At 45.4% G+C, this 21,193-nt stretch overlaps 3 protein-coding genes across 4 annotated transcripts; 1 reads left to right on the top strand and 2 right to left on the bottom strand.

The window, feature by feature from the left end:
* Positions 1-2,080: 2,080 nt before the first annotated feature.
* On the bottom strand, positions 2,081-7,385 carry PSMB1 (proteasome 20S subunit beta 1). 2 transcript variants are annotated; one of them, XM_015857920.3, is made up of 6 exons: positions 7,244-7,385; positions 6,779-6,886; positions 4,918-4,999; positions 4,365-4,494; positions 3,380-3,486; positions 2,081-2,352 (listed from the first exon to the last, which is right to left on the bottom strand). In XM_015857920.3, exons 1-6 carry the CDS (start codon positions 7,342-7,344, stop codon positions 2,167-2,169), a joined length of 714 nt encoding a protein of 237 aa, XP_015713406.2. In that variant the 5' UTR covers positions 7,345-7,385; the 3' UTR covers positions 2,081-2,166. The 2 variants fall into 2 exon arrangements, with proteins under 2 accessions (XP_015713406.2, XP_085397472.1); XM_085541346.1 differs by lacking the exon at positions 6,779-6,886.
* A 482-nt stretch (positions 7,386-7,867) lies between these two features.
* Positions 7,868-16,867, top strand: TBP (TATA-box binding protein). The gene is made up of 8 exons (XM_015857924.2): positions 7,868-7,946; positions 9,722-9,964; positions 11,034-11,368; positions 11,982-12,069; positions 13,209-13,300; positions 14,270-14,437; positions 14,730-14,824; positions 15,664-16,867. The coding sequence occupies exons 2-8, from the start codon at positions 9,911-9,913 to the stop codon at positions 15,741-15,743; spliced, it is 912 nt and encodes a 303-aa protein (XP_015713410.1). The 5' UTR covers positions 7,868-7,946; positions 9,722-9,910; the 3' UTR covers positions 15,744-16,867.
* Positions 16,868-17,865: 998 nt separating this feature from the next.
* On the bottom strand, positions 17,866-21,122 carry PDCD2 (programmed cell death 2). Its single transcript, XM_015857923.3, has 6 exons — positions 20,803-21,122; positions 20,478-20,726; positions 19,872-20,054; positions 19,487-19,593; positions 19,101-19,217; positions 17,866-18,293 (listed from the first exon to the last, which is right to left on the bottom strand). The coding sequence occupies exons 1-6, from the start codon at positions 21,098-21,100 to the stop codon at positions 18,114-18,116; spliced, it is 1,134 nt and encodes a 377-aa protein (XP_015713409.2). The 5' UTR covers positions 21,101-21,122; the 3' UTR covers positions 17,866-18,113.
* Between the last annotated feature and the right edge of the window lie 71 nt (positions 21,123-21,193).

Raw genomic sequence — 21,193 nt, 5'->3', positions numbered from 1 at the left:
TTTCCCGACCACTCCGGATCATGTTAAAAGCAATACCTGTTTTACTGCTGAGGCTGAAGTGGTTACTTCATTGGTTCTGACTAGGAAGCCTGAAACTATCATCTCTCATGAAGGTTTGTCAGAGCTAGGAAAGAATGCATGATGTGTAAACACTGTATTACTGCGGTTTGGCCACCTTTGGGTCACAAACTTGCAACAGGCTCAAATACTTCTGCAAAATTACTTGTCCTAAACACCAAGCAGGTAACCTCAAGCATAAAGATACTTTGCACATCTCTCTCTGTGTGGCTACATATCTGACAAGCTTCCCGTAAGAGTGAAGATTGTTTTGCTCTTGATTACGCACCCCTGCTTTCCTGAAGGTCCAAGCACTAAAAGCCGATTTCCAGGAATCCAACTAGCAGTCCGTGCTTGAAGCAATTTCCCAAGAACCAAAAGCAGTAGTAGGAAACAGCTCACTCCCCCCCCCCCCCCCCAAACATTCAACACTAACAGGCTTCCAAGAATCTCCATACAAACTAATTCTCCATCGGCAGCCAGAGAAAAAGATGATGCTTCCTAGTTTGGACGTCAATTGAATACAGACCTATGGAGGTGAGCCAAGATGTAGCATTCAGAACTAAACTCTGAAAGGTTTCACTTAATGCCCTTCCTCCTTCTCCAGAAAAACGTGGTTCCAGGCAGCAGGAGCACAGCTAATACTTTTTCTCATGAAACAAAGTCTGAACTGAAGCGGTATCACAAAAGTTTGTTGATATAATGTTAATACATTTACACTTCTCCACACTGTAGCATAAGGCGCTGCAGGAACAGCATTAATTTAACACTGTAATTAGATAATAGATTAAGATGAATCAAAATGCCTTCAACAAACCCTTAGCATCACTCTTACAATTGTATCATAGAACCATAGAGTGACTTAGGTTGGAGGGAGTCTTAAAGAGGTCTCCTTGGAGCCTTCTCTTCTCCAGCCTGAATAGACACAACCTTTCTTCACAGGAGAGGTGTTCCAGCCACCTGATCATCTTCACAGCCCTCCTCCAACAGCTCCACATCTTTCCTGTGCTGGGGTCCCCAGGCTTGGACACATACTCCAGATGGAGCTTCATAAGGGTAAAGGGCCAATCACTTCCCTCTCCATCCTGACCACCCCTCTTTTGATGCAGCCCAGGATACTGTTGACCTTCCAGGCTGCAAGAGCTCACCAGTGGCTCATATCCAGCTTTCTGTCCCTTTGAACACCCAATTCCTTCTCAGTAGGGCTGCACTCAAAGAGTTCTTCCCCCAGATAGTAATCATATCTGGGATTACCTCAAACCAAATGCAACACCTTGCACTCGGCCTTGTTAAATCTCATTAGATTCTCATGTGCCCACTTTTTGAGTGCATCCAGGTCCCTCTGGTTGCTGTCTCTCCCTTCTATTGCATTAACTGTACCACTTAGCTCAGTGTCAGCACCAAACCTCATGAGGGTATCCTCAACCCCACTGTCTGCATCACCGATAAAGGGGTCCCAAGATGGATGCCTGGCAGACACCACTTGTGATCAGTCTCCATGTGAATACAGAAGTTGACACTAACCCTCTGGCTGTGAGGATCCGACCAGCTCTTTATCCACCTACATAGCCCAACCTTCAAAGCTGTATCTCTCCAATTTAGACATAACAATGTGGTGAAGAGCCACTCAAGGCCTTGCAGAAATCCAGGCAGATGACATCAGTTGCCCATCAGTTGTCCACCCATGCCCATCGCTCCATTATCAGAAGGCCAGCAGACTACTGAGGCACAATCTGTTCTCAGTGAAGCTGAGCTGGCTGTCTTGGATCACCTCCACATCTCACGTGTGCCTTAACATCTCCTCCAGGAGGATCTGTTCCATGGTCTTCCCAGGCACAGAGATGAGACTCGCCCTAGACAACCTGCTGGGTGGATGTTCCACCACATCCTCACTTACCCATCCCTTATCATGAATCACTGTTTTCTACAAGCAAAGAATAACCACATAACACCTAAAAAATATCCCTACCCTATCACTACTACCAAAGAGGAAAAAAAAGATTCAGAATTACAACAGTCAAACTTCTTGGAAAAAATTTAATAAGACAAACACCTTCACATTACAGTTAAATTGTACACCATAGATTACACGTTTGTATGTAAACTGAATTAGTCTTTTCTTAATTGGATGGTTTCCTCTTTAACTCCGTCTTTGGTGACAACACAGATCTTAAGTGCATCACCAGTGTACACGTCTCTCTCAGCAGCAGAAATAAAGACATCTTTAACCAGCTGCAAAGCCTTCTCCAGGGTCAGAGGTACGTGCTCCACGTTTTGCATGTTCTTGAAACCAATCTAAGGAAACATAAAGCATTTCAAAGGAAGCAACTTCCATCCAACACAAAGGCATTTTCATCCCTGGCGATTTTGTAGCTAGGAGCATTTCTTACAAGCAAGTAACCCTAAGTGCACCTAGAACATAAAAATCATATAGGAACATGACTGGCTTTATTCCAGCTGATTTACTTAAGTGCCCAAAATGAAAATGGAGGGCAAAGAATCACTTACTGTGCTTACAACTCAGAAATGATAAAAACAACTTGCAACAGAAGATGTTTCATTCTCTACAGTTAATGAACCTTAAAAGTGAATCAAAGCTGAAAAATTAGTTTAAAAAAACCTGTAAAGATTTCAGTCATTCAACAATTAAGAGCTTCAATAAAAGTTGCCAGTCAAGTGTTTTCATGGATTCAGTTAAATAAGCTTTCAGCAGTTTTACATAGGAATGTCATGAAAAATAGCCACACCCTTAACAAAACTCTGGAATCTCAGCCAGCCATTTGGTTGTTTAACCCCTTCATTGCTTCGGTCCCTTCCAACTCCTACCATTGTGTGATACATTGATTGAGAAAAATAACTGGAGTGTATAATATGTTCTGCCTTCTTCACTTATTACTACTTAATGCCAGCTATTAGGCAGGTTTACGTTATCTTCCCAATTCCCTTGTCTGCTCATCAGCTTGTGTGGGAAACAATCATAGAATCACCCAGGTTGGAAAAGACCTTGAAGATCATCAAGTCCAACCACAGCCTAACCACAGTACCCTAATTTCTCATTTAAAATGTTGAACTACTCTAACCAGACCATCCACTGTCCAACCTTAATGGAATCTGAAAACAATGTTTTCACACTTGTCCTGAGAAGACAGAATCACACATTTTTTCAGTGTATGGACTGACAACGTTACCTGTAATACACCCAAACTTCCTCTCAAGTACCTCCCAAAACTGAAGTCACATTAATTTGAACGTTACAAATCTTCACTGAGATAGTTAAAGAAAGAAAAAAAACCACAAAAAACCCAAACAAGAACTATTTTACCTGGTTATCAAGCAATGGCTGCAGCATGGCACTTGCTGATCCACCTGCTTTGAAAGAATCTCTCTGGTATGAGCCTACTGGATCAAAGCTATAGACTGCTCCCTTTCCTTAAAGGAAAAAAAATTAAAGAAGGATTTAATGGCGAAGACCTCTACTTTTTTAACAACTAGCAGAATGTTTAGTCAGCAGAAGTGCACAGTTCTTGGAACTATATTCCAGAGCGTGTGCTTGGATGGCTCTGCAGTGCCTTCCGGGAAACAGGGATGGTGCTTTGGGCTCTTATGTGCTTCCCTCTGGAGTCAGGCCAGGTTGCGCAAAGCAAGCTGACCTGTGCCAGCATCAGAGACAGAGATGCACTTTAGCATCTACAGGGTTTCACAAAGGAGTACAAGCGAAAACGCAGTGCCTTCATTCTTTCCCTTCAGACAGGTTGCACCTGATGTGATAAGCTGCCCACACTGCACTGGTAACTGAGCATTCCCAGCACAGATCTAGATAGTAACTTCACATAGAACAAATCAATCTTACTGAACCCAAATCAAACCCATGTGTGCAAATGTGTACTCTCATGCTTAACACACACTACTGCATCCTCACTGTCTGACATTCACCATTATGCAGGGCAGACTGACTCACCTTACCCTCCACATACTGCAGACATCTCAACAAGACAGGGGAAGCACTAAAACTTAACTTAGTTTGAACAGCAAACTGCAAAGAGTGGTTGAAATTCTCTAAACAAGATCTCTGAGCTCCTGCTCTAAGTCAGAGAACACACTATTTTAGCAGCTCAACCACAACACCGGACCCAGAAAGTCCTGGAAGAGAATTAAACTTACAGCATCCACGCAGAAGTCATTATTTTTGGTGGAGATTATTTACCGTTTAAAAGTCCCCATAGAAAACCTGTCTCCAGAGTTGACCCTCACAGTTCATAATCTCTACTGCACAGAAAGGCACAAATAACATTTGTTTCAAGTCTTACCTTCCTCATCAAGTCCACCAATGATGTTGTAAACGTAATAAGGAAAGAAACGTCGAGAATACAGGATTGTAGACAGCATTGCTGCAATAGCTCCAGTAGTCATGGTCTTGTTGTTGGAATGCTTGTACATCTGCAATGGCACAGCACGTCCAGTGGGAATGTCACACACAAATTCGTACTTCATCCAAAGTACATTTTCTGTAACTTCATTACTGAGTGGAAATGATGCTTAGCAAAATATTAACCGGCATGCTTACAAAAACAACACTGGTCCAACAGTAATACCCTAAACCAAAATTCATACTTTCCTGAGACATAGCAAAGAACAGATGTTGCCGCAATATTCTCTTCAGCGCTTCAATTTTTAACCTTGTGATGTTACATCCAACAAGAACAAGGCCTCAATTTCACCCTGCCTATCTTTTACTAGCAATACAGCTACACTTACGATATGAACACTCGATGACAAAGAAGAAATTGTATTTAAAATTATAATAGGCCTCAAATGCAATACCAAAAATACATTTCTAAATACATTCAGATAGTTAGCTACCTTTAATCTTGCTTCAATAATCTTTGTGAGTGTAAGGCAGTCACCATGGAAGCCACTGCATCCAATGACTGTTCGCTCTGTTCTGTAAAACAAAGTTTAGTTGTGATTTTAGATTTAGCACGAACTATATCAGCTTCTTATAAAGTAAGTTATGAAAATATCAAGTGTATTTCCAGCTTCTCAAATGCTATCAGAAATAGTTGTCTAAAATGTAGTAGTAACAGGTATTCCAAGAATAAAAGCTGATTCATTAAGTGCAGGATCACACAGATGTTAGTCTTCAACCCACTGATTTCCACAGCAAAGCTTTGGAAAGAAAAAAATACCTTAATTTCTTCAAGCACCTCTAACTGTAGCTATTACCAAGCCGTGTCATGTTACTCAATATGTTTTTACTCCATCTGGCCAGGGAACTGCTTTTAGCTGGTGAGGTAATGTTTATGATGTAGGTGATTTTTGGTGTTAGCACAACAGTGGTGACTTCATTGCAGCCTTTCAGTACCTGAAGGGAACCTGTATCCAGGAGGGGAGTGAACTCTTTGAAAGGGCTGACAATAGCAGGACACGGGGAAATGGTTTTAAGTTAAAAAGGGAAGATTTAGGTTGGATGTTAGGTTAGGGGGAAGTTCTTCACTAGGAGAGTGGTTAGGCCCTGGAACAGGCTGCCCAGGGAGGTTGTGGATGCCCCGTCCTTGGAGGTGTTCAAGACCAGGTTGGACGGGGCCCTGGGCAACCTGATCTAGTAAAGGTGTATGTTTGGTGGCCCTGCCAGGCAGGGGGTTAGAACTACATGATCCTTGAGGTCCCTTCCAACACGGGTCATTCTGTGATTCTGTATCTGCTGATGTACTATACAGTATTAGCAGTTTGATCAGTTTCATAGCAAACATTTAACATTAATTAACTGGCACTAACATTTAAGCAATAACTACAGGAACCCACATTTGAATTTTAAGTTCTAATAAATCTATGAAAGCCTACAAACACTGACATATTGTCCTGGTTTTGGCTGGGATAGAGCTCACTTTTTTCCTAGTAGCTGCTACGTTGCTGTGCTTTGGATGGAGGATAACTGTTGGTAACATCCATGTTTTGGCTGTTGCTGAGCAGCATTGCACAGAGCCAAGGTTATTCCAGCTTTTCACACTGCCATGACAGCAACTGAGGCTGAGGGTGCAAGGGAAGCTGGGAGGGGACAGGGCAGGACAGCCAATCTGAACCAGCCAAGGGATGTCCCATACTGTGCAGGGTCACGTGGAATGATAAAGTGGGAGAGCTGATCAATGTGGAAGGGAAATCTGCTGCTCAGGAACTGGCTGGGCATTGGTCAGCAGGTGGAGAGCAATTGCCTCATGCCTTCCATTCTTTTATTATTATTTCCTTCATTTTCTGACCTATCAAACTACTTTTGCATCAGCCCATTGGTTTACCTTGTTTTTTCCAGTATCACAGTCTCGTGTGGGTTGGAAGGGCCCTTAGAGATCATTGAGTCCAACCCCTGGGATTCGAGCCCCTGTGTAGCAGAGCGGCACTTCTACCACTTGCGCCACAGGGGGATTCGAACCCAGCTCTCTTCCACATCCCACTGCAGGGTGGGTTTGGGTGGAAGCAAGCAAATACCTGCCCAGTGCTTAGCTGTCAATGAGGTTAAAACACAGCACACATTTATAAGTTTAACACTCAAAACCACTTCAATTGAGATTGCCTCAATTTCTGTCACCAGAATTACCCAAAGCCATCCTGGGCTCTACACTAATTGTACTAAAGCAATTTCCATTGGGACAGTAACAGAGAATCAAAGATACTACACAGAGTTACAGGCTCATTCCTCCATTTCAGTCCTTACAAGGTGCAGACTTACAGTTTGTAGCATTTGGGGCTGTCCCGGCTGTGAATTGCATAACCTTCACTCAGCCGTGTGTCGGAGGCAACAATGCTGAAGTCTTCCCCAGCGATCGCGAGCACAGTCCTTAAAGAAGAGCATTCATATAATCACCACATTTGGCACAACTTAGTTCTTAGGCAAGTGATGAACAGCCAGAAGAATCACAGAATGACCCAGGTTGGAAGGGACCTCAAGGATCATGTAGTTCCAACCCCCCTGCCTGGCAGGGCCACCAAACATACACATTTACTAGATCAGGCTGCCCAGGGCCCCGTCCAACCTGGTCTTGAACACCTCCAAGGACGGGGCATCCACAACCTCCCTGGGCAGCCTGTTCCAGGGCCTAACCATTCTCCTAGTGAAGACAGAAGGCAAAACGACAACGAGCAAGACGCAGCCCAGCTCACCTCCCCCCGGCCCATCCCTGCCCGCGGCTCTCACCCGCCGTTGAAGGTGTATGGCGAGAAGCGGTACTGCACAGGTCCACCCGCCCCATATCCCGGCTCCGGCCTCAGCTCGGCGTATCGCGCTGCAGACAGCATCCCTACGGCACCAGCCCTGCTGTCTCACGGCAAAATGGCGGCACCGGAAGCGAGGAGGCGGCGCTCTACGACGCACAGGCACCTCGTCTCTTCTGCTCTGGAGGTACCACGCCCCATCGGCGGCGACCGCCCGGCCGCATGGAGCCGTGCCAGCCTTCGGGAGGCAGGGCCGGCAAGCACAGCAGGCTCTCGCCATGAGCACACCGTGTGTCCCGGTGGCGCAGTGGTAGCAATGCCGCCTCGCAACACCGGAGGCCCTGGGTTCGAATCCCCCCTGTGGCGCGTGTGGTAGAAGTGCCGCTCTGCTGCACAGAGGCTCGAATCCCGGGGGTTGGACTCGATGATCTCTAAGGTCCCTTCCAACCCGCACCACACTGTGATACTGTGAGCACGGCACCACACGCTGTGCCACGAGGTGCGAGTAAAGCCAACACCCCGCAGACAACAGCCCGCAGGCCCCGCCCTCACTCAAGATGGCGGTAAGAGGGGCGGGGCGGATTCGTGGCGGAAGTGACGCAATCGAGGCGCGCCGGCGGCGCGGTCTCGGGGCGCAGCCTGTGTCCCGCAGTTGCGGTGCTGGTTGTGGCGGCGCCGCGCGGCAGGTACCGGCCGTTCCGTGTCCCGCTCCGCCCCGCAGCCCACACGGCGCGGGCTGTGCCGCTTATGGCGGGGGGGGTGGCCGGGCCGAGCCCGCTTCTTACTCCCCGTGGGCGCCGCCGTAGGGTCGGGGTCCTGCGGGCGGGCCCGAGCGGCGGGGAGGGGGGGAGGGAGAGAAGGGATGTGCGGGGTGAGCGGGCCGCGGGCCGAGCGGAGCGACGGGAGCGATCCCGGTACGGCCGTTGGTGCCGGGGGCGTGATGGCGGCGGGACGCGGTCACCGCCTCCCACACGTGACGGCGGGCGGGGAACGCGGCGGCGGCGGCGGCCTTGGGTTCGGTACGGGAGCCGTGATCGGCCCTTGCCCTGCACGTGGGCCCGGTACCGGGGCTCGGCGGCTGGGTTCGGTGTACGTGGAGTCCGCGCGGCGTGTTGGGCCTGAGGATGGGCTGCCCGTGATGCTGGGTAACGGCTGGGCCCCTTCTTTGCACGGTGTGCAACGTGGAAACGCCTTTGGGTAAAACAGCGGGTGGTTAATGTGATACTGAGTGCCTTAAGGACGAGAGAAAGATGGGCAGGCTTTCTTCAAATGTTTCAGTGCTGTGCCTTAAAATGGCTTAGGAGCTCTCTGTGTAAGTGTGCAGTTAAGCTATAAATGAATAGGAAAAATATCTGATAAAAAGGCTTAGCATTTCATAACATAGCTATGCAGAGAAGGAGCTGGGTGTTTGCAGACAGCAGGTTGGCCATGAGTGTGGCCCGGTGGCCCAGAGGGCCAATGGGATCCTGGGGTGCATCAAAAAGAGCATGGCCAGAAGGTGGAGGGAGGTGATCTCCCCCTCTGCCCTGCCCTGCTGAGGCTCCATCTGGAGCACTGCGTCCAGTTCTGGGCTCCCCAGTTCAAGGCAGAACAAGGAGTAGTGAACACAAACTGCAGCACGGGAAGCTCCATACAAATAGAGGATGACAGAGCTGCCCAGAGAGGCTGTGGAGTCTCCTTCACTGGACGTACTCAGAACTTACCCAGACACTCTCCTGCTGTAGGGATCCTGCTTTAGCAGAGGATTGGGCTCAGTGATCTCTGGAGGTCACTTCCAGCCCTTACAGCGCCATGAAAGCATTTCAGTTCTCTATTTGTATTGTTTCTTTCCATTGCATGCCAATAGAGGTACAGGTCTTTGTTTAAAAGGCAAAAAACAAACAGTAAGTGAAACAACACCCAGAAGAATACTTTCGTTTCATGCATATACCTGGAATTGGCTTTTAGTTTCCCTTTTTCCCCTCGTGAAGTACGTCATTGCAATTCAAAATACATTAGTGCTTTGCTTTATGGAAGTAGATGGAAGGAGGCTTCCTAAACCTGAGTTTACCAGCAGTATTTTCATATAGCAAAATCAAAAAGCAACTTTGGAAGGCCAAGCCTTAACTCTGCCCAGGGGGAGATGTGTGAGCAATGCGTGGCTTTAGGCTCGTCTGTCAGTAGCTGGTGGAATTCAGTTCTGAAAGTCAATGCTTTCCCATCTGAAGCGATACATGCAGGACTGGAGCTGTGTGTGAAGGAGGCCTTCGTTGTGGAGGCGGCTGCTCACGTGCAGTGGATGTTCACCAGGGGCACTAGGGCTGTAGAAAGAGATTGCTTTATATAAGGTGCATGGGTGTGTGCGTGCGTATGAGTGTTCTCGCATATATTTGTATGTGGGCATTTCTTATCTAACAGACCAGCTGATAAGCCTGCTTTTGTTTAAATGTTATTCTCAAGATATTACTTCTTTTCTTTTCAGGCCCTGTTTAGTGTTTTAGACTCGCAACGTGTTTTCTCTGGAGCTGATGTTTTCCTGACACGTTTTCAGCTTGGCTAAAAAGCTGCTTTGCTGGAATGCTTTAGAGGGTCAAAAACCCTTTTTGGTTTTAAATTAATTTCAATTAATTGAAGGAAATATTTCTGGCCTCACCAAAGAATAACCGGAATCATGGATCAGAACAACAGCTTGCCACCCTACGCTCAAGGCTTAGCCTCCCCTCAGGTAAAAAGGGATGATGTAATATGCAAAAGCGGTCTGAATTTCTTTGTGGGAGTGTTTTCTGTGTCTTGTATGTTATTTCTTTGTGTCTTTTTTTGTTTGTGTGTTTGCAGATCTGAAAAATTCTATTGTATATAATTTAATTAGTAAAAAGCTGAGATGAAAAACCATTTATATATATATATATATATATATATATATATATATACACACATATGTATGTATGTGTATATACATATATATCCAGAGGTTTAAGAAATACACTGATATATTTATGGTTTTCTTGAAGCTGAAACATTACTGGCATGTTGGAAATAAAAAGGTTCAGGGGAGACCTCATTGCAGCCTTCCAGCACTTGAAGGGAACTTGCAAGCAGGAGGAGGGGGGCTGACTTTTTAACGTGGTCTAATAGCAGTAGGACAACAGGGAATGGCTTTAAACTAAAAGAGGGAAATTTAGGTTAGATGTTAGGAGGAAATTCTTTATTCAGAGAGTAGTCAGGCACAGAGAAGCCTGTGAAGCTTCTCTTGGCCAGAGAAGCTGTGGATGCCCCATCCCTGGAGGCACACAGGGCCTGGTTGGATGGGGCCCTGGGCTGCTGGGTGGCAGCCCTGCCTATGGTAGTGGGTGGGACTGGATGGACTTTCCCTTCCAACTCAAGTCATTGTATCATTTTAACTTTGTTCATTGCTTTTGGAATCCTTTAAATTGGTTTATATGTAATGGGCTACAGTTGTGCTGTGAATGCATTTGCATTCTAATGATTGCAAGTAGAAATTGTGGGTCAAAGTTGAGACGCACTTTCCAGGTATTGTAGGAAACGTACCAGCATCACTGACTGGTGCTGAGAAGTGTTGGAATTGACAGATCGATTGAGGTTGTGATTCATGTTGTGTAAGAACTGAATCTTCCGAAGGTTTTCTGTTTTTAGCAAGTTAGTAATATACCGTAGGCTTGATGTGACCAGCTAAGATGATTTATTCTTAGACTCCTACTACTTCAAGCTTTTTCTCTTTAAAACAATGTTAAGTCAAAGCGTCTGTGGTTTCTTTTTCATGTTTTCTTCTGCAGGGTGCAATGACTCCTGGAATTCCAATTTTTAGCCCAATGATGCCGTATGGCACGGGACTGACACCGCAGCCTGTCCAGAGCACCAACAGTCTGTCCATCCTTGAGGAACAGCAGCGGCAGCAGCAGCAGCAGCAACAGGCAGCACAGCAGTCTACATCACAGCAAGCGACACAGGGAACATCTGGTCAAACTCCCCAGCTCTTCCACTCACAGACTCTTACCACAGCCCCTTTACCAGGAACCACACCTCTGTACCCCTCCCCAATGACTCCAATGACTCCTATAACTCCTGCGACACCGGCATCCGAGAGCTCTGGGATAGTGCCACAGCTACAGTGAGTGTGTTGTGTGCTTGTACACCGTGACATCTCAGGATGTGCTTTAACTCGAAATGCCCAAGAGCAAAGCCACATAAGGAATTGGGTACTGCATTTTGATAGGAAAGAAGGTCTTGAATATTTATTTGTATGAGTAGTGCAGAACATTGACATTGTAAACTACTTTTTACAAGGGTGGATAGTGATAGGACAAGGGGGAATGGTTTTAAACTGAGACAGGGGAGGTTTAGGTTAGGTATTAGGAAGAAGTTTTTCACCCAGAGGGTGGTGATGCACTGGAACAGGTTGCCCATGGAGGTTGTGGATGCCCCAACCCTGGAGGCATTCAAGGCCAGGCTGGATGTGGCTGTGGGCAGCCTGGTCAGGTGCGACCCTGCACATAGCAGGGGTGTGCAGAGAATTTTGTTGGTGAGATAACATCTGTAATGGAATTGGAAGGGTTGAAAGGAAGTACTGCCCTAAAAGAGGAGTTTCCTGTCAGTAGGAGAGATGTCATTTAAGCTTGCTTGGTTAAACAAATGAAAAGAAATTAGTAAGTATGTTATGATGGATAAGATGCGTGAATTCTTTAATTTACTTTTTAAAATGTATTTCTCTGAACTATTTTCAGGAATATTGTGTCCACGGTGAATCTCGGTTGCAAACTTGATTTAAAAACAATTGCGCTTCGTGCCCGAAATGCTGAATATAATCCCAAGGTAAGAGAAGTGTGTTAGAATGTATCCAATAACAGGTATGTGGGCAGAACATCTCTGAAGTGTGCTTTGCTGTAAGTAGCTGGATTGAACAGGGGGGGTTTTATGGCCTCGCTCCCCCTCTAAGCTCTGTTCTTTCAGATATTCCCCCAGTACTGGCTGTTGCTGTCTGTTATAACAGCGATGCTGTTAACAACTGCATGTGAGTAAGATGCTCATGCAGCTCACATTTGAGTGTGCGATGCTGGCTGTTATGGTAGGGGTAGGTGGCTGTGTAGAGCTTGTAGGCTAGAACGATCAATATGAAATGCTGTTTTTTTACAGCAGAGAGAAAAGAAGGGTTATGTAACGCACTCGTGACTTTTAGTCAGTGCATCCTTTTATGAAACAAATAGCTTGCTTGGCTGTGTTATTTAAGCCACAGTTTGACAAATGTGTTTTTGGGTAACCCATACTACTACCTTCGTTATGTCAGCAGAACGGTAGTACATGAGACTGCATAGTGAACTGGTCCAAGTTTAATACAGCACAGAGATTTTGTGTGTGATACCCACATCAGTTTACAGTATTTGTTTCTTCAAAGAGCTTAAGAATGTTTATAAATGCAGGTAGAGATGTTACAGTATGTAAAATAAAAAGCTAGAGCTTACTGGGCTACTGTATTCTACCATAGTAGTTAAGGTGAATTCAGTTTACATGGAATATGGCTTCTGACTTCCCAGTGGTTCTGTTTGATGACACTGTAATGCTACCCAAATGTTTAAGGTACAAAACCAAAGTAGACCATAAAGTATTTGCATAACCTTCCATCCTGCTTAGAACAGATTGAATTTCAAGACGTGGAGGAAAACTTGGTGTTAAGATCATTGCTGTCATTGTGTTGCAAACATTAGTAGTATTTGTGTCGTGTATGTGGTAGTTAGAAATGAGCTTAGTAAAAGAGGAATGCAGTACTAAAAATCCTTCCTGTTCAACTCTAAGTGCATTTGAAACTAAATAAAGCTTGCTTGAATGAAGAGTGTTCTGCAAATATACTTGAATCTAATTATTTCTTTGCAATGGCTACTTAGATTATGCAAACTCGGTTTTAATGTAATTGTTACATTTGTGTATCACTAATAATTTCCATGCTCACATTTCAGCGTTTTGCTGCTGTTATTATGAGAATAAGAGAACCACGTACTACTGCACTTATATTCAGCTCTGGAAAAATGGTGTGCACAGGAGCAAAAAGGTAAGCTCAGCTGGTAGGAGCAAACTAATTAAGGCCGTCTTTTCTTTTGAAATCACAATGCTTTAGAAATATTGTTTCTTTTATACAGTGTTTATATACATGCTGTATATGCATACGCATATAAAATGGCTATGCACTGTAACTGTTTAAACTATAGGGGCAGTGGCAGGATAAGCACAACTTGGTGTTTGTTTCATTCACTGTGGGTCAGGAGCTCCAAGTCTCTGGTCCCTGTAGTCTGATCTGTTCTTAATGGGATCACTGAGGCATCAGACTTGAAAACTGGCAGGAGAGAAATTCTGCTGTGAAGTCCTTTGGGAATCCAGAAGGAATAACCTAATGAGCAGAGATCGTGGAATCATGAAATAATTTGGGTTGGAAGGGACCTTTAAGATCATCCAGTTCCAATCCCCTTGCTATAGGAAGGGACACCTCTCTCTAGATCAGGTTGCTCAAAGCATCCAGACAGCATCCACAGCCTCTCTGGGCAACCTGTTCCAGTGTTTCACCACCCTCACAGTAAATAATTTCTTTCTAATATCCAGTCTAAATCTACACTCTTCCAGTTTAAAGCCATTTCTCCTCATCCGGTCACTACAGACCCATATAAAAAGTCCCTTTCCAGTTTTCCTGTAGGCTCCCTTCAGGTACTGAAAGGCTGCAATGAGGTCTCCTTGGAGTCTTCTCCAGGCTTAAGAACCCCAGCTCTCTCAGCCTGTCCTTGTAGGGGACAGAGTAGAGTTTTCTGCTTCATAAACAGTGAATGCAGTGTTAAAGTGTTCGGGACCTTGGTACTACAACTGAGTGTGCAAACCAGTAGTAGTTGTTCACTTTGGATGTAAACATTTTGCAACTCTCCTGCAACACACGCAATGTTTCTTTCCCAGTTAAATATTTGTGGCTTGGTGCTGTTTGCTTGAAGTAGTGCTTAATAAGGGAAATAAGCTGGCTCTTTTTTTCTCCCTTCAGCGAAGAACAGTCCAGACTGGCAGCAAGGAAGTACGCAAGAGTTGTTCAGAAACTGGGTTTTCCTGCGAAATTTTTGGATTTTAAGATTCAGAACATGGTGGGCAGCTGTGATGTGAAGTTTCCTATCAGATTAGAAGGATTGGTACTCACACACCAGCAGTTCAGCAGGTAAATGAAGGTTTGCCTACCTTTCATTCTTGCTGTGTTGTGACTAGCTTAGAGAGTGGCATCTGTTTAGATTGTTCCCTTACACCAGAGAGGATGCAGCATCTTTGTTCCTATCCTAGCTCTGCCTCTGGAGTAACTGATGTAATTTTCATGGGTAGATTTTGGGCAGCGATTCTTTGCTACTCATCCCAAATGGTTTACATCTGCACTGTCCATTTCTGCAGCCCTGCAGATGAAGGGCAAGGACATTTGTCTGTTGGCACGTTGAAACACTGTGACTCTTCTCTTACAGCTACGAGCCAGAATTGTTTCCTGGCTTAATCTACAGAATGATCAAGCCAAGAATTGTTCTGCTTATTTTTGTTTCTGGAAAAGTGGTTTTAACTGGTAAGTCAATATTTTCTTCCAGTAGGTTAGATTTAGACTGCATTAGAAACAGTGCTCCCACAAGTATGCAATTTATTAGCTGCTCTTCTTCAGAAACAACAGTACTGGGAAAGGAACAGACAGCACAGTATTTTGTGGATGAGAACCCACAGAGCAAACCACATGTATTTGGTTAAACCATATAAGCAACCATTTTGAATCCTGATGAAGAATGGCGGGTGCCCAAAAAGAGCCTATCTAACGTTCCCAGCAACATCCATAAGTCTGCTTCTGTTCACTGGGTGCGCGTGACTGAGCTCAGTGTGTTGTAACAGCTTGGTTGGAGGCTGCTGCCATTTCCCTTTGATGCAGCAGCCAAAGAAGGGGAGATACCCATGCTCTGGGCCTTCCTTAACCTTGGGCATTCCGCCTATACCCTTCCTTTTCCCCCTTCACTGATAAATGAATCCACAGATGAAAGAAGGAACATATACCTGCACTATGGCCTCTGCTGGCCTCTGCTTCAGTCATCATTTCCTTGTTTCCCCAGATATTTGCACTGTTGAATAAAACTCTGCTGTTGAGGCCTTTCTCCATAAACATCCTATGGGGCTGCGCTTTGCAGTTGAGTGTACTGAGAAAATATGCTTAGAAAATCTCATCTGCATGTATGTCATAAGCACGAAGATGGTAATGAAACAAACTCTCAGGCCTTCATTTATTACCCTTCTGTTTATTCTGATAATGTGTGTTCTATAGGAAATGTCTATTTAAAGGAAGAATTACGTGTAGAAATAGAGAACAAACTGTTTGGTTCTGAAGAGAGAGAGGGAATTAAGTCATTTTCTCTCTTCTTGCAGGTGCTAAAGTTCGAGCAGAAATCTATGAAGCATTTGAAAACATCTATCCTATTTTAAAGGGTTTCCGGAAGACAACGTAACAGTTTCTACATACTGCAGAGAAATTGGGGGGTACATTTAGAAAGGCATCGCGTATGGCACAGCAGTAACAAGAGATGGACTTCAGTGAAACTGCAACACCAGACTTGGACTATTTCCCAGTTAGTGCCTATTTCCCTGACACTCAAGGGGAATTGTTTTATCGATGATGATGTCTACTGAGTTACTGTGAGTTGCTTTGTTGGGCTGCTCCTTGGGCAGTCCCTCCAAGTTTTATTTATATTCTAGCTTTTAAATAGTTTTAATGCCAGTTCTATTAATAGAAAATTCATAAATTGGTTTAAAAGATGAACGCAACCGTGTCACTCAGTGTATAAACCACTTCAGTTGCCATGTATATATGTTTTAATTCCCTTCCATTAAGACCATGGTTTTTATAATTTCCAAAGTTAAGCTTTTAAATTCCTTCAGTTTTCAATTCCTTTCGGTGCCAGACACATTCCCTCTTTCCAGTATTAAGCAAGGCAGAATAAATTTATTAATGAAAACAGCTCACTGTACATATATATAAATATATATATATATATAATATATATATATTCCTCCTCTTTTCTCCTTCAGCTCCACATGTACAATAAACCCTGTTTATACAATTATGGGAACTGTCTTAATGAGTTTTACAATTGCACAGCTGGGAAAGTGAAATATATGAAGAGGTTCTTTTCAGTTTAATCTGGATTTTTGACTAGCACACACACTACTGTCATCTGGAGAAAATCTGAACAACGCTCTGGCTTGCTTAGCAGTAGTCATATCCTTGGCAACATTCAGCCTGATTACTTCCAGTGCACTAACAGGAAAGAGAAGACTGGCTGCAGGAGTTTGTGTTCAAGTATGTGTTGCCTCCCATTCAACAGATGGGATTTATGCAAGTCTTACACAGCCACACTTGAGTGAATTGGAACAAAGGATTCTTGGTTAGCTTCTAAGATTTCTTATAAATCACTTTTGTATTTTACCAACTATGACAGTCTCACTATATTAGTGTTCCTATAAAATGTCAAAGCCCTTCCAACTGGAGTCAGTGTGTACATAATCTCCCCTTTGAAGTGTGCTTGAAGCTTAATGGGCTGAGAACTAAGAATAAACTTTTTTTTCTCCAGTACATTTCCAGTAATAGCCTTTTTATGACTTGCACATTCTTTCAAACAGCTTTTATCTAAAACTAACCCAAATGTAACCATGGTCTCTTAATTAAAATGATGTTTCATTCCAGATAAGTAGTTATGGCTGGCTTTGCTACCACACCATATGCAAATCCTGAGTGAACTTATTAATTCTTAATCTTTGTTTATTGCTGTAGTGGTGCACGCTATGCACCGCTATTAGCAGGTCTTTCAATAACTGGTTTAAATGATCTTAGCAGGAAGTTGATGTACTTACCTGGGCAGGGCTACGTAATTAAACGAGATACAGCACACAGCAGTGATGCAGTATGTGGGTAAGCTGGTCCAGTGTTCATCTGCATCACCATCTGTGCTGCTGTAGCATCTGCAGAACTGTTAACTATGGCAGGAAGACTTTACACGCTATATCATATAGTTTTCATTCAAATCAGCCAAGCTGTGCTGTAGTGACAAGATGGTTTGTGCTATTCCAGGAAACGACCCTTCTAGAAGTGTGGTGATGAGTAAACAGCTTTACACTTACGGTGTTCTCTGCCTGCTCAGTTGAGGATTCACAGCCTCTAAACTAAAATCACTCGTGGAAGAATCACTGGTAAACAGGCATGGAGGGCTCGAGCAGGATAAGAGAATAAGTAACTGAAGTAAATTCTGCACTGTAGTAACTATCTTAAGTCAAATAGAACAATTACTTGTTCATTTTATACCCAATTGCCATTAATCACTACACCTAACAACTGCCAAGATCCAGCGCAGCATTTGGAAGAGAAAAGCATAATTAAGTTGCCTGTTTAAAGGCAATTTAACCGTTATACAGCTTAATCATAGCTATGACTGCTGTAACCTGCTGAGCATCGGCATGCAAGTGAGCTTAGAGCTTTCCTCTGTGTATTACTGCCCATTCTTATAAAGCACAGTTCTCTCAGGCAGTCTTCTATGATTCACAAATTCAGTTGCCAAAAGGATACTTTCACACCAGTCCAAAACCATTTAATCTTTATTTATTTAAGTAAACATTCAGAGTTGAGATCTGAAGTGAAATTCCATGAAGAACTGCATCTGGCTTTATTACCGACGTCAAGTTGCTCCTCTAGAGCATAACAGAGGTTGCTTAGGGATCTCCTATCCCATACCAAGACAAGTGTTAGACTGGGATCAATGATGTTAGTTCAGTTTCCTGCAGATGCACTGAAAAATGAGCTAAGTGTAATATATAGATGATTCAACTTAGGAACTTAATGGAAGTTCAGTAGAGTCTACAGAGAAGTCTTGTTTCCATATGAACTCCTCAGCATACTTGTTTTCTGCACTGCAGTTCTCAGCACACGTGTAGACCACCAGTGTTCCCCAGTCAATGCTCTCCCCAAGGCTGTCAACCTTAAGGTGGTTCAGGAGCTGTGGCATTATCTTCAAGGAAAAGCACAGGTTACAACTAGTGAGTTTACATTTCCTGACAGCGTACTAGATGCCAAGGGAATCAAAGGCATGACTCTACTGAAGCCTACTACAAATTCTGTAGATGGGCATTGTTAAACTTAGCAGCTACTTTCCATTTCCTAGTTTGGAGCACAGGCCTTATGAGGAGCAGCTGAGGGAGCTGGGATTGTTCAGCCTGGAGAAGAGGAGGCTCAGGGGAGACCTTATTGCTCTCTATAACTTCCTGAAGGGAGGTTGTAGTGAGCTGGGGGTCGGCCTCTTCTCTCATATAACTGGTGATAGGACTGGAGGGAATGGCTTCAGGCTGGACATTAGGAAGTATTACTTCTCTGAAAGAGTGGTCAGGTACTGGAATGGGCTGCCCAGGGAGATGGTGGAGTCACTGACCCTGGGGGGTGTACAAGGAATGACTGGATGTTGTGTTGAGGGACATAGTTTAGTGGAAGCTATTGGTAATAGGTGAACGGTTGGACTGGATGATCTTTTAGGTCTTTTCCAACCTTGGTGGCTCTATGAATGCTTGCAGCTCAGTGTACTTCCAGTTCACATCCCAAATGCTTCTATAGGGTGCAAATTAATAGGATGGGAATCTACCTTCTGTATGTGAAAGAAATCCTATAGGGAAAAGCAGCTGGAAGAGTAAACGTGTTCTGTACAAGTCAACACTGTTATTCTGCAGCAACTTCAACTACTTTGCTAGAAGTGTATGCCCCTACAATTCAATTCCATTAAATCTGTACTGTATTAAAGGTATTATCTTTAAATTAATTTACATACCTGGAATTCAAATACCCTCTTGGCACCACACGAGCAATTTGGGATATCTTTTTCTTCAGGAATATTTTCACCCGATACCCAGATTGGGCCTTCTCCTCCTCTGCAGTATCTGATTATCTAAAATGAAGCAGAAATTAAGCAATTTCAGTGAACATCGTGTTATAAAACACAGATGCAGCTTTAAGATGGCTGCGGAAGAAGGTCTGTTCCTTTAAGTCACATTCATGGAGAAGCTTATCAGCAGATAATTAATCTTAATTGAGATGCATGGAGAATGACAAGGCATTCCCATCATTCACTGTATGAAAGAAATGAAAGGATTGAAAGTGAGACATTTTACAGGAGCACAACGCTGTGCAAGTTCTAAGGCTGCTTCATCTTCTGACCTGCTCTGGCTCAGCAGTTATTCGATCTTTAAAGGCTTGGAAGATCTTGTCTTCTTTAGTCTCATGTTTTGCCATTGCTTCTAATGTCTGTTCATCTAACGCTTCACCTAAGTAAGAAAACAAACAAACACACAGTGATTACAAGTTAACACAAGAAAGCAAAAGTTAAAAGCAATATTACATCCTTAAGAGCACTTGGCTCTCAGTCCTAGCTACATCACTCTAATTTTGGTGGCATATTAATGCATGCATGCATTTATTAGTCACCATGAACAACCGTAGATGTAACTTTTGGTCAGGGGTAGTTTACAAGGAGCACTTAACAACTACAGCATTGGACGTTTTAAAGATGTAATGCAGGCTTTGCTACTTATCTATTTCTTACTTGTAGTGCTCGTGACTCTGCTTTCCTCTTGTTCCAGTTCCTTGGATGCACCCACAGCTCCTTTCCCATCGTCGGGATCCACAGCGCTGTCAGCAGGAAGCTCTGCTTCCTCGGGTTCTATCAGAATCTCATATTCTGGAAACAGGAATTCGTTGTGGTCCTGCTCTGCGTCCTCAGTGGCACCTGTAAAACAAAAACCAGATACAACTTCACAAGGTCATCTCATGTTTCTTCTACCCAGAAGTAGCTGCTACAGTGTTCTACGTAGCAAAATACACAGCCCAAATGTTACAAAGGCAGATACAAACTACATCACAGAATTGTAGGGGTTGGAAGGGACCTCCAGAAATCATCGAGTCCAACCCCCCTGCCAAAGCAGGCTCCCTACACCATGTCACACAGGTAGGCGTCCAGGTGGGTCTTGAATATCTCCAGAGAAGGAGACTCCACCACCTCCCTGGGCAGCCTGTTCCAGTGCTCCGTCACTCTCAGCGTGAAGAAGTTCTTGCGCACATTCGTGCGGAACTTCCTATGCATCACTGCTAAACCAACCATAAACACTGGCACATATCCGCTCTTTACCCTCACTTCAGGGCCCAGACCCACCTGCATCCCGGTCCGTCCCGCAGTAGCGGCGATGCCCCCGCCTCCAGTCCATCGCCTGGTGCTCGGGTCCGCAATAGGCGGCGCGGCGGCAGCGGCCGCAGGCGCGTGGTCCCAGGCAGCCGCACACGCGGCACAGAGCGGCGCCGCTGCGGAGCCGCCGCGGGATGGGCTCGGGTCTCGGCGGGGGCCGTTCGGACGGCGGCTCCTCGGGGTAGGTGGCGTTGCGGCGCGGCAGCTGGTTCCGGAACGCTGAAGGGAACAAGCGGCGGGTGAGCGCGGCGCCGAGCGGAGCTTCCCTCCTCCCCGCCCGCGGCCCCCGGCTCACCGCACAGCGGCCCCCCCGGGCCCGGCAGGCGGTAACAGGCGGCGCCGCGGCAGGCGAAGACGAAGAGAGAGCGGTGGAAGGCGTCGGGGCGGCCGGGCAGCGGGGCGTACAGCTGCAGCAGGAAGGCGCGGGGCTGCAGGCAGCGGCCGCAGCGCAGCGCGTCCGAACCCGGCAGCCCGGCCTCGCCCAGCCACGCCGGCCGCCCCCCGACCTTGCTGGGGAACTGGGCGCTGCGCAGCCGCCAGGCGCCGTCCGGGCCCACCGGCTCTGCGAAGCCCAGCTCCACGCCGCCCGCCATGCTGCACACTGCGCAGGAAGTCAGGCCAGCCCCGCGCCGCCACACGGCCACGAACGGCGGTGCAGCGATCAAACGCGACCACACGGCGACGGG

This window comes from Coturnix japonica, chromosome 3, assembly GCF_054131305.1.
Source record: "Coturnix japonica strain WE chromosome 3, WE-NBRP24, whole genome shotgun sequence".
Lineage (NCBI taxonomy): Eukaryota > Metazoa > Chordata > Aves > Galliformes > Phasianidae > Coturnix > Coturnix japonica.
This window is presented reverse-complemented; position numbering and strand designations above follow the sequence as displayed.